At 40.8% G+C, this 12,397-nt stretch overlaps 1 protein-coding gene across 3 annotated transcripts in view; it reads left to right on the forward strand.

Moving 5' to 3' along the window:
- si:dkey-103g5.4 (uncharacterized) overlaps positions 1 to 12,003 on the forward strand; it is a 24,185-nt gene extending 12,182 nt beyond the window's left edge. For 2 of the 3 annotated variants that reach the window (XM_015052466.1, XM_015052467.1), the window contains exons 16-34: positions 1,764 to 2,102; positions 2,180 to 2,328; positions 2,594 to 2,852; positions 3,677 to 3,847; positions 3,942 to 4,099; positions 4,210 to 4,350; positions 4,637 to 4,778; positions 4,868 to 5,019; positions 5,190 to 5,315; positions 5,534 to 5,723; positions 5,853 to 5,927; positions 7,747 to 7,857; positions 9,077 to 9,136; positions 9,272 to 9,388; positions 9,550 to 9,701; positions 9,945 to 10,031; positions 11,135 to 11,281; positions 11,416 to 11,598; positions 11,745 to 12,003. In XM_015052466.1, coding sequence (XP_014907952.1) covers positions 1,764 to 2,102; positions 2,180 to 2,328; positions 2,594 to 2,852; positions 3,677 to 3,847; positions 3,942 to 4,099; positions 4,210 to 4,350; positions 4,637 to 4,778; positions 4,868 to 5,019; positions 5,190 to 5,315; positions 5,534 to 5,723; positions 5,853 to 5,927; positions 7,747 to 7,857; positions 9,077 to 9,136; positions 9,272 to 9,388; positions 9,550 to 9,701; positions 9,945 to 10,031; positions 11,135 to 11,281; positions 11,416 to 11,598; positions 11,745 to 11,861 — 2,876 coding nt within the window. In that variant the 3' untranslated portion in view covers positions 11,862 to 12,003. The remainder of the gene's footprint in view (positions 1 to 1,763; positions 2,103 to 2,179; positions 2,329 to 2,593; positions 2,853 to 3,676; positions 3,848 to 3,941; positions 4,100 to 4,209; positions 4,351 to 4,636; positions 4,779 to 4,867; positions 5,020 to 5,189; positions 5,316 to 5,533; positions 5,724 to 5,852; positions 5,928 to 7,746; positions 7,858 to 9,076; positions 9,137 to 9,271; positions 9,389 to 9,549; positions 9,702 to 9,944; positions 10,032 to 11,134; positions 11,282 to 11,415; positions 11,599 to 11,744) is intronic. The other variant, XM_015052468.1, reaches the window with a different exon arrangement.
- The last annotated feature ends 394 nt before the right edge of the window (positions 12,004 to 12,397 follow it).

Genomic DNA, 12,397 nt, shown 5'->3' on the forward strand with positions numbered 1-12,397 from the left:
TCCCCAATGATTTTGGCTTTTTAAAAAGCTAAAAAACTATTTTTTTTGAAAGCTAAAAAAATTTTTTTTTTTTTTTTTTTTTTTTTTTTTTTAGATTTTGAAGTTAAAATACAATGTGAATTGTTCAGTATTTGGTAGAATTGCCTTTTAAAATGTATGATTTGGGTCAGATCTTCTGGGTGTTCTTCCACAAGCTTCACCCAGTAGTTTGCTGGAAACCTTTCAGGCCTGCCCACACATTTTCTATGAGACTGAGATCAGTGTTTTTGAAGACAACTCCAGAACATTGACTTTGTTGTCCTTAAACCACTTTTTAACACATTGACTCTTAGGAAAACCCATTTCTACCCAAGATTCTTCAGCCAGGATTTAGCTTCTTGGCTAAAGATTTGAGATGTTGCTTCAATATATGCATGTAATGTTCTTTCCCCGTGATGCTGTCTATTTTGTGAAGTGCACCAGTCTCCTTTGCAGCAACTCCCACACTTCACAGCTGGGACGGTTTTCTCAAGCTTTCTCTGTGATGGACACTATGATCAAATACTTCAATTTCAGTTTCATTAAAGCCCAGGACATGTTTCTAACAAATAGGTGCTTTGTCCTTGAGTGCCTTTGCAAAGTGGAGTCTGGCTTTTTTTCTAAGTAATTTGGAGAAATTGCCTCTTTGTTATTAATTTTAGCCCGTATAAGTACACGGCCCATATTACTGGCCATAATGACACTCTCTTACCACCAGGATCTTCAGAAGGTCTTGTGCTTTTCTTTTTTTGGAGGTTGATACACACATTACACACCAACGTATATTAATCTCTGGGACACCAAACTGTCTTCTCCAGTGGTAGGATGCCTGGACATTTCCATTAATGCTAATACTTTCATTTAGTAGTTGAATTATTGAATGTGAAATTGAATTCTTCAGGAGATGCATGATTGGTAGAGCCCATCTGAGTGTTTGTCTACAGTATAAATACAGATGTTCTACGAATGTTTCGAGGTTTTTAGAGATGGAGAACAGACTGCAGAAAGATCAAGGAACATGGGGTCAGGGATAAGACTAATGGAAAAGTTTTGAACGGTAAAACAACATGAGGGATTTAACAACTTAATGCCGTCGGCTGCCTACTGTCGCCACATGCTTGTTCAGTAGCAGGAATTGCTGCAAGGTCACTTACTCAATACTATCCACTGAGTTATTGGTGTAATAATCTGGATGTGACAGTATTGTGAGCTAGGATTGAATTGGAATGTCTGCCATTGACTTTTTATTTGTTCATGTTATTGGAACGATTTGGCTTTATGTTTCTGTATATACTATATAGGCTTGTTTGTATATGTAGTGGTGCCTTGAGATGATATTTGTGGATTAGGTTTGTATAAATGCAATAAACTGAACTGGAACAGTGGCAAGAAGTCATAAAGACAGTCATTAAATCAAGGCATTACTTGAAAATTATAATCACATATGTCAGTCTGAGTAAGCTCAAGCTTTATTGCAAAGAAGAAGGGGTTCAAATTTCAGTTTCCAGATGTACAAAACAGATAGAGGCTGATTGTAAAATGCATATGTTTTCAATGAACAGTGGTTCTAAGAAAAGTTGTGACTACTGGGAGTAAATACAAAGGTATGTCAAAATTTTCTGACTTTTATTCATTAAAAAAACATTTGAAACCATTTCTCATTTTCCTTTCAGCTCACCAACTGAGTAAACTGTCTTCCTTGATTGTAATGTGAAAAATACTTTGTGTGCTTTTCGCTGCATCAGGTGATGTCAGAAAGTTGGACAGCCCCCTCCTTCCATTTCTTCCTTTTCCCACCTCCTGCCCCTCAGAGTTGCCCCTGCCTTGCATTCGTCTCAAAGGCCTAAAACCAGGTCAGAGGTTACAACTAGGCATGCCCGCGGCAGACCCAGACACAGGCGTCCCCGTACCCACCCTGGCAGTGACCATCCACCCACAGACTGGACTAGTTTACCCCCTGGGAAGGCTGCATACCTGCCCACTCTCCCGCCTGCCTCAGCCAATACAAATTGGCTATCCCATGCTGGACTCCAGGACAGGGAACATTGTGCTCACTGTTGGGGTCCATTTAGATCTGGTGACAGGTGAGCATTGCTAGATGTCTGTTATTACTTAAATTACAGATCTTTTGTCATTTGGACTTGCTCTGCTTGTCTTCTAGGAGATGTACAGCCAGTAGGTGGAGCGCTGCTCGGCGAGGTCTTCACCGAACCTCTGAGTGGGCAGATGGTGAGAGTAGGAGGAGTCACCATTAGAGCTGGACAGCTGGTGCCTCATGTAGGAGGATATCAAGCATTATTAGACAGCAAGGTACTTGATTAACTCCAAACTCCAGTAAAAATATGACTTGCTGTGCAATACTTGTCACGATACCAAGACACGAAACGACCAAGCAGTGAGGAAAGTGTTTCGTTTTCCCTCCTCGTTTCCTGGTGAGCTATGTTTTATGAAACATGTGATAAATACATAACACAAGCACAGACTTTGAGAGTAAACCAGCGACTCTAAAGCTGTACGTTTGCAGAGTTGCTTTGCAATAAATTACCTTGAGCGACAGATGTTTTAATTGGTTCAGGTTCTGGCTGAGATGCTTAAAGCACTGGACCTCCTGAAACCGCTAACTGATGACTGGGGTTCAGACCCGACTCTACAAAGTATGCAGAGCCATCCGGGCAACGAGAACATAAGCGGTCGACTGGACGATCTTCTAGCTGCGAGCAAGGAGCTCGAGCAGGCCTGGGAAAGGAGTCTGCACTGTGGGCTGCAGCTGTGGACCCGGTTTGAGATGCTGCTGGACTGGACTCTGCACCTGCAGCAGGACGGTGGGACACTGGGTAAGGAATCCTTGTGGCAAAAAAACAAACACACAAATTTTGGACCATTTTTTCTCTCTGTTCAAGGTGTTGCTTTGCTCTCCGTTGCATATTTAGTTCCTGGCTTATTTTTCAATTGCAAAATGTGAAAAACCCACACAAAGGCAACAAAATACAGACGCCTGACAAGATCAGCCAAAGAAAAGTAGATGAGTGGGGTTTCAAGGGGGGCTCTAAGTATTTAATGAGGGATCGTCCAATATGAGTGTACGTGTCTGTCCTGGGACGGTCTGATAGAAGTGAGGCTGCCGATTTGACCTTTGAAAAGCTTGAAAAACTTTCTGAACTTGTCTCAGTGAAAGTGGAGCAGTCACCTTATCCACCATATTTGTTTTGAAACTGAGACAGAGCTGGCCAATGAGCAGTGAGCACACACGTGCAGACAAAAAGTCTGACATTTAAGAGTCAGAAGCCTAAGAACACACATTTTCTAACCCAAAGTCTTTTCACTTGACCTTTACATATCACAGACAGCTACCCTTTACAGGCCTAAGCATGTGACCAGTTTGTCTCATACGAGCCTAAATTTAACCTTTACACCATTATTTTTCATTTTAATGGGGAAATGCCTAGAAATACCATGGAGAACAAAGAATATCTTTACTTATTCTTTGCTAGATGTGATTTTTAATGTTGATATAAAGTTCTGAAGTTAGCAAGCGTCTCAGAAAACAACAATTTCTTTTTAGTAAGAATCTTGTCCCGCCTTATTTTTACCTGATTTTATATGATCTTTATTTTTCATTAAGTTTATTTAATTTGCTCATCTTTGCGGTATGAATCAGGCGAAATGCCTCTGCTGGCTTCAGATATGTGTCTGCCAGCTCTCCTGGGGATGGAGTATCTTGACCCTATGGGATCCGGTCTGAGTGTTCCTGTGCTTGGGTGCCAGAGGGATCCCATCTCTGGGAGTGCAATTCCTCTGGCAGGAACCATGGAAGACCCTAAAGGAAAAGGCATGTTGATAATAACAAGAACTTGCAATTCTTCATTTTAGAATAATGCAAGATATTTACATCAGCGAGTCAAGCATGTGCTTGCACCCGACAGGCTTGGTGGCAATCCGTTATGGAGCTCAGGCTGTGGATCCAGTGACTGGGCTGTTGGCCCCAGTAGTTGGAGCAAGGCTGGACGTGTGCAGCAAAAACATTGTGCCTATGACGTCTTCATTCTGGCTGATGACGGCGGAGCAAACCGATAGTGTACAAGTAGGTGCACAAATCCCTAAATCAAAAGTTATAATGTAGTAAATGAAGTCACATGGACGATAAGGCAGATAACTGATCTGGATCTTGCTTTTTCTCCTGCTCTGTGTCAGGTGGAGGCGCTGCAGAGGGAAATGTGTGTGAGAAACTCTTACTGGCAGCAGCAGAGGCAGCGTGAGGAGGACGTCCTCATCGATCTGGACTCGGCTTTATGCCACCATCTCTTCAGTGTCACAGATGCAAATTCTCATCAGGTCAGCAGGGGGAGTTTTTATGCTGTTTGTAAGGAATAGTGCTTTCATAGAGGAAGCAAATCAAGACTTTTCAAGCTTTTTGAATGTGTAGAAATAAAAACGGATAAAATAGATTTTTTTAGAACTGTATTCATGTCAAGATTCTAGATGTTGACAGAGAATGCAGAAATGACTAACTGCATCTTTGCTCTTTGAGCTTTACAAGAGGATGTATGTGCATGTGTGTGTGTGTGTGTGTGTATGCTTTATTTGAGCTTGAGCGAATAGTCTGTATATATTCCTGCAGGTCCAGTGGTCAGGGAAGCAGCTGAAGGAGGCAGCTGTCGAGCTGCAGGATGCTGCACAAACTGAGGTCCAGAGAAGAGCAGCTCAGCGCTCGTTCCTGGCTCTGGTCCTGCCGCCACATGCCTTACACATCCTTTCGTGCGGTAACATCACTTCCAAGCATAATGCCACTTTGCAGTGTTTGATTTGCATTGCAGCACAATAAGGTATGAATATTCATGCCTGATTGTAGGCGATGAAGAGGAATGGGACCAGCAGTGTGGTTGGCACTCGGCCCTTATGTCTGGTCTCGATAAGCTGGATGTGTGCATGGATCAGCTGCAACAAGACAATGAGAAGTGGACGTCCCAGCCAGGAGACTGGTCTACAAACCTCCATGCGATGGTAAGAACAATTGTTTCCAGGCTTATTTCTGACATCACGGCGGGGGCCTTTTTTTTTTTTTGGCCTGAAATAATAATTATAAAAAATGCTTCAGCAAGTCTAGGTTTGTTCTCAACAACAGCACTTTTTGATCAAACAATACTAACAATATAAAATCAATGGGTTTTCAGGACAGAGAGCTGAGGCACCGAGAAATATGGGAGCAGTGTTGTTCCACACAGACAGCGGTGGATTCTGCTCTCACGTCGCTCCATTTTGTCAGACTTGTTTCTCGGCTGCGTGCCAACACAGCCCAGGTGAAGACACAGAAGTGCTCATAAGATTTACAAGACATGTTATCGACAACTGGATATATGTTTTTCTTTTAAAAAAAAAAGCTAAATATCGTATGTAACAAATTACATACAGGAGATGGATTAATTGCATCTCTGTAGATGCAATTACTCATCACTGAGGTGCAGCTTCAATTGTTAACTCTTGTAATGTTCCCATTTTTCTGTCTGGCTGTTTATAGGCAGTACTTTGTGGACAGTTTTGGTACAAAGACTATGGCCTGATCCAATGCAGTGAATATAAGCCAAACGTCACCATGATGGCTCTGCTCCAACAGAGGGTCGTACCTCTGCTTGAACGACTGAATGTGATCCTGGAAGAAAAACTTTCAACAAACCTGTTGTCCAATATCTGCAACCAGCAAATCTCCGGTACAGGAGCATCAGCCAACTGCATCATCACGCATCTCACATCCAAACACCAGTGCAGGTCTTTTACACGTGGAACTAAAAGGTTTACAGGTCGTTTACTGTCTACGTCTGTTTTCTGACGTGCCTTAGGCTCGTCGAGAAAGCAGGAGTTTTGCCTGGAGATCCCGTCCAGAGTGTGGACAAGCTCTGTTCCAGTGGTGAAAGGTACGCCCTTTGTTCGCTCTAGTTAGGCCCGAACCTGTTCACGCTCGTTGAAACAACCAAGAGGTTTGTTTCTGCTCAAAAAGGAGACAGGCATTTCTAAAAGGATAAAACTATGTAAAACGAGTATAAATATCCCACAAATTAACAATTTAGAAAAAAAACAAAACTATTTTATTCAAAAATGGTCAGCTGAAAACTTTTATACCTTTCTCAATAACCAAAAATCTTTATTGGGATTACAGCAGTCAGGCCCTTCTCACAATATCCGACCATCAGTCTGTATGTTTCCACTGGTGTAACTTTGTGTTTAAAGTCTTTGACATCATTAAACATTTGTTATTTTTTTTAAATCACTTGTCATTATTTTTGTGATAGGATTAATTCTTTTCAAATCACTTCTGAAATTAATTTTCATGTCAACTTATAGCTATTTTGCACTCTAAATGTTGGAGTCTGCTGCGTAACAACGTCCTTATTCGCAAGTTCAAACTGTTTCACATTGTCGAGAATGTAATTCAGACGGACTTCAGTAGATATGTGTTGCTGTTGGATTCTGATGTGTTCTGAGAACGGACCAGATCAGAGTGTGGAAGGATCTGAAATCAGGAAGTGGAAAAATTCAGTTGGATCAGTTTGCTTTGGAAACAGATGTCAGCAACTTCCAGTAAACTTTATTATCACTCTCTTCCCTCTCATCACTGGGCACCAGGTGTTTCAGTGACGTCCGGCTTTGCCTGTATGCAGCCCAGATGGTTACACTAATAAAAAAAAAAAATCCTGTCCTAATTTAACCAAAGAAAAAGGACGTTGAAAGTCCCAACTTTTAAACACCATTTAGACATCAGTAAAAACTCTCATTTTGAGTTTCATCTGCACTATTTGTGACTAGTTTTCTGCGGATTACAATAATGTTTCCCTCAAAATGAAATATTTTTATAATAATAATTATTATTATTATTATTTTTAATTATTCTATTTACGTTTTGATTTTGAATGTGTTTTCTTCTTGTTGCTCCTTTCGGTCACATTACCAGTCTATCACTTCTGGGTTGAATATGCCATAAGACATAAATGATCTTAGACCAGAGATGGGTAGAGTACCCGGAAACTGCTCTCAGGTAGAACAGCACCTCCTCAACATATTTTCACTCAGTTAAAAAGTAGCTGTCCAAGAAATTAATCAATTATGAATAAAATAGTACGGGTGTGCTGTGGTGACGCAGGAGTTGCGCACAGCTCCTGCGTCACCACATCCAGGCCTTAATCCTGGATGTGGCCGTCGCAGGTTTGATTCCCGGCCTGGCAATCTTTGCCGCATGTCTTTCCCCATCTCTCATTACCCACTTTCCTGTCAATTCACTATCAAATAAAGGCTACTAGAGCCAATAAAACCTAAAAAAAAAAGTATTCCATAAAAAGACTGATTAAGAATCAAATGACTAAACACAACATCTCACTTGATATTTACTATCAGACACAAATATTACAAGTAGGGAATGTGTAGATGTTGGCAAAGTACTTTCAGTGACGATATATAGTGTTTACTATATTGCTTTTATCTCTAAATGGCCCAAATGGTGTTATCTTCTGCTCTGGAACCTGGAACTTATGTTTAAGATAACACTTAAAGTGTGTGCAAGATAACGAAATCTCAGTTAAACCAACTTTAGGTGTGATTCCCCATGAACTGGCATCCAGGCTTTCTCGCTCATGATTGGCGAAGGGCACCAGACACCCAGAATTTAACATTTCTGTCTCTAATTTACAGTGAATCCCTTCATTTGATTCCAGAGTAAATGTCTCCCTTGTGTGTCCAAAGGGAACTCAACCCAGTCACTGAGAGAACCTGTAAATGTTGCTGAATCCCAGGACGGCATCCTCCAGACCTGCTCTCAGCGACAGACTGCGTTGTCTGGCGTTCGCTCGCAGGGTGAGATACGACAGCTGCCCTCATCTAACTCCCCTGTGGAAAATGTTGTGCACTCTGTAGGTAGTTCTTTCTGTAGGTGGTAGATGTTCGTGCATGATGTGTGGTACAGCAAAATGTGGTTAGCCACTGTTAAGTCTGTTCCAGATAGCGGTAGCATACAAACAACTCAGAATTCAGTGAACACTGGTTAGAAGCAGCATGAAACCTTCCTCTCTTTAAGTTTTAGATGCCGAAACAGAAGCGTCTTATTTGTCCTCGTGGTGTGAGTTGTTGATCAACTGAGAAACAACTGAGGGCGGCCGGGGATCTGGGGGGTTGGTTTACTCGGTCGTCGCCGAGTAAACCAGAAAACGCAGAACAGACGACAATCAGTGACAGAACATGAGCAAACACTGAAATAACCAGAACCGCAAACCGAAGGGATTCACAGAAACACAGAGCCCAAAGTGACATAAACAAACTGCAAAATTCATACAAGATGTGGCAAAAATGATGCATTTAATTTCTCAGAAATTAAATGCATCATACTTTACTTACTTATTTAATAAAGTAAGTAAAATATTACTTAAAGCAGACTGTTGTAAGGCTTGAACAACCAGTGGAGGTCATTCAAAACATTGGAACGACTCATTCGAAATAATCTTGAGACATTCCTAAGCCCCTTACAAGACTCAGAGGCCACGAGGTTGTCCTTTCTAAAGGCCTCTTAAAGCTCTTGTAATGTTTCCAATCAATGGTCAGTCTCACTTCAACAGTTAGGATTACTTCAAATTAAATGTCTGGTGTCTAAAAAGGGAAAAACTTCTTTAAAGTAATGAATTTCTCATTAGGTGCACCTGGCTTTACATTTCAGCACTATCAAGTGTAAATAAATGCTGGGTTGTTGTGGCTTATTCCTTACCATTTACAATTTTTCTGATTATGACCTTGGAAATATCTCAGCCCTCGACCATTTTAAGTGACACAAGCTGAAAAGCTTCTTGGCTCTCGTCTCCGACTTTCAAATGGTATTTTCCAGATACTGTTGATACATGGATGGAAGAAAACAGTCAATCCTCACCTCAGTTTCAGCATAAATATGATCTAAAGAGTCATCTGTCACAGATTTAGGGTTATTAAATTTATCTACGCTCAGATTTTTGCTGTTTGTGTTTTTTCTGTCGTGCACGTTCACCTAAACCCAGGAACTATCCACATGACGGTCCTTGTTTCTTTACAGAGAGTCAGCAGACGAAGGACCCTGGTCGGTTTACACACGCAGCCGTCATTACTACTCCAGGTATTCCTTGTAATATAAGTAAGAGTCTCATTAGGACCACATTTTAGTCCGAAACATTACATTTACTAACAGTACATCAAAACACAGGACGCATTTATGGTCTAGACACCTCATGAACTTATTTGTGCCCCTCAGAGGAGCAGTGGAAGAGGCTGGTGGAGGTCTCTCCTCTCTCCCTGTTCTTAAGGGACTTGGAGCTTCGGCTGAAGGCCTGGGCTGGGAAGGCTGGTTTACTTGGACACGAACTTAGCAGTGAGTGCAGAAATTTTCATCCATAAACACTGGAGATGTTTGGTCAAATGTGTAAATACCTTCTGTTTTAGTTGACATCCACTGCAGCATGGAATCAAACTACCATCTGGAGAAATAAAAAAAGAACACAATTTACATAATTTCATTTTGATTAATTTCAGGCAGAGGAAGCGGTTTTGTGGATCTCCTCGATGCCCAGTGGGAATGCGAAGGAGAGCTGATCCCTTTGGACCTTTCAGTCCTAAACCCCAGAGAGTTTCTGGTCTACCAGCATGGATTATTCCTGATTGACACTCTGCATAATCTAAAACTGGTTGGTGCTCAGCTGTCACTCTGACTGGAAACATGAACCTTATAAGCTTTGAAGCACAATTGTTGGTATTTAGCTTTTTCTTTTAATTCAGGCTGTGAGAAAGTCATAGAATATTCCATTTATTAATCATTTTTGTGTATGTCCTTTCAAAGTGCAAATAATGACATGCACTTTTACCTTGTTAGTCTCTATAAAACCTCAGATAAATGAAAACACCTTCGAGTTTTTCTTCCTTTGTTGCAGACTCCAGCTGTTTCACTTCAGATAGCTGTGAGTCTTCCCAGCAACAACTACGTAAACAACGCCTTCAGGAACTCTTTCTTTTATCAGGTAAAGTACTGCTTTATGACGGTGCATATGCCAAGATTTATTTATTTGTGATAGCTTTGCTGCTTCCTGACTGGACCAGCATCATCACTCTAGTTTGAAAAAAAAAAAAAGTCTTAAACTACACAATTTACTACAAATTGTCCCATAGTTTGGAAAAATAAACGGTTGAAATAGAATTCGTTGTGAGCTTTATTTATTACCAAAGTTATCAAAGCCAGGTCTGCTTTATACCAGCACCTTCTTCTCTCGCCTTCAGCAAAATTACATGCAAATGATCACGTAGCTGCAGCGTCTATATTTGAAATCTCTCCAAAATACACGCAGCTCTTTTCAGCTCTCTCTTTCAACCTCAGACTGCATCTCAAAGACTTTCGATTTCCACTCACCCGTCTTGATCTAAAGAGCAGCAGCTCCTAGCTGTAAAACATTTACACAGGTGACACCTGAAAAAAGGTAAACAATCCAGAATTACGTCCAGTTATTGGGGGTTTTTTTGGGAGTGGAGGGGTCACACGATCTACGCTGCTTAAAGTTCAGAGTGAAGTTTACACAGTGTGATGATTCAGTGACCACATGGTGTTACTGAGCTGGACTGGCAGCAAACTCATCTCACCAAATAGTTTTAAGAAAAATAGCCTTATTGCTAATATTTCACAAAACTTGTACTAAAACTGGAAATAAACAACAGCACTTTCACTTGCTCAACTTTTTTCAATTTTTTAGAAATATATATATTTTTTTTTTTCATGAGAACAGAGAGCTGAAGTAATGAGGCCAAACCAAGCAGATTTCTTGTAAATAAAACCTGTGGTGGCGCTGTAACTTTTATTGATCCAGCTTGTGTGTTCTGTGGTTAGTTTCAGAATCGGCTTCAACGTTCAAACTGCTCCAGCGTGCAGCTTACACCACCAAGGACTGCAGGCCTTAAAGTTTTCTGACTGTCATAAAACAGTTAATATTATTCACCGAATCCTTATTTTAAATATAACAAAACACAGTCCACTGAAATTATTGTCAGTAATGGGTCATGCATGTTGCATTTCAGTCCATCTGCAAGATGATTAAGTGATTCATGACCAACTTTATTTTGCATATATGCACAGGAAGCAGAGGAGACGCTCTTTGTCCGCCGTCAGAGGCTGCAGTGTGTCGGTGGTTTCTCTCTGATGCTCCTTCACTGTCTCTCACACATTAAAACCAAAGACATGAGCGCCGACTTTAGTCCGGCCTTCCAGAGACTTTTCTTCAAGGTGACTACAGATCTATAAAATCTGAAGAAATCTATATTACGCTGGTATTTTAATTGCTATATAACTGAAGGTTGAAGCTGTAAGTGCTTTCAAAAGAGCATTTGTTTAATTTTTTTTTGTTCACTTCCTGCCAGACTCTACAGGACTGTTTGCAAGAGCTCTTTCAGGCCCGACTGAGCATCCGTTCTGGACTGGACCCAAGCTTGTGCGTTGGGTTTCAGGAGCAGGGTGACCTAAAGGAGGCGCTGTCAGACCCCCATGCTGTCTCACTGCTTCATAGGCTTCATAAACCAAGCAGAGGACTACTGTCCGAAGATGTAAGAACTGTGAATTCCCTCTCTGTATGAAACTAAAGGCATAATCTGCTTACTGGCAGTCTAAATGTGAATTTAAAGACTTTTAAGTCTGACCAGTTCCTTTTTCCATGTGTTGTGTGTTGGTTGATTTGTGTTTGTCCAAACAGGAGGTAGAGAAAATGCTGGTGAAACACAGAGAAGCATCTCTGTTATCACATCTTGGAGGATTTCTGAGAGAGAGAAGCTCTGAAGCCAAAGAGCCACAGGAGGAGCAGAGTGGCTGAACCAACAACCATCATTATCTAATATACTTGCATAGACCCTGCACTACGTCAAGAGACTGATAAAAGTAAAGATCAACAGATGAGTTCAGATGGAGGCCATATGAACAAAATAAAAGGTTTGATTCCTATCACTATCAGATAATACTCAAAACTTCTGGGTTTTCAGTTTTGTGTAAAGATGACTCTCTCTTTTTCCAAAAATTTAATTTAACAATACATAAATTTATGTCAATGATTGTGTAATTTCCTCACTTTTGTGCAATCAGGAATCTAAGCTTGAAAAAACAACAACAACAAAAACATGTTTGGTTTTGAAAGTCAAGATCCTCAATTCAAGTGAATAAAAAGCAACCAGAACAAAATAAAAATTTGGATCCTGGGCTGCACAGTGGCGCAGTTGGTAGCACTGAGGTAGCAAGAAGGTCCTGGGCTCAAGAAAATCTACAACATACTTCAATAGATTCAGCTAAATAAAAAAAATAGGACAAAACGTCCACAATTTCTTCTTAAAAAGGGCTCATGTATACATTTGGAGT

The sequence above is a fragment of the Poecilia latipinna genome, unplaced genomic scaffold (genome assembly GCF_001443285.1).
Source record: "Poecilia latipinna isolate Pla-1442-1.1 unplaced genomic scaffold, P_latipinna-1.0 Scaffold1111, whole genome shotgun sequence".
NCBI classification, from domain to species: Eukaryota; Metazoa; Chordata; class Actinopteri; order Cyprinodontiformes; family Poeciliidae; genus Poecilia; species Poecilia latipinna.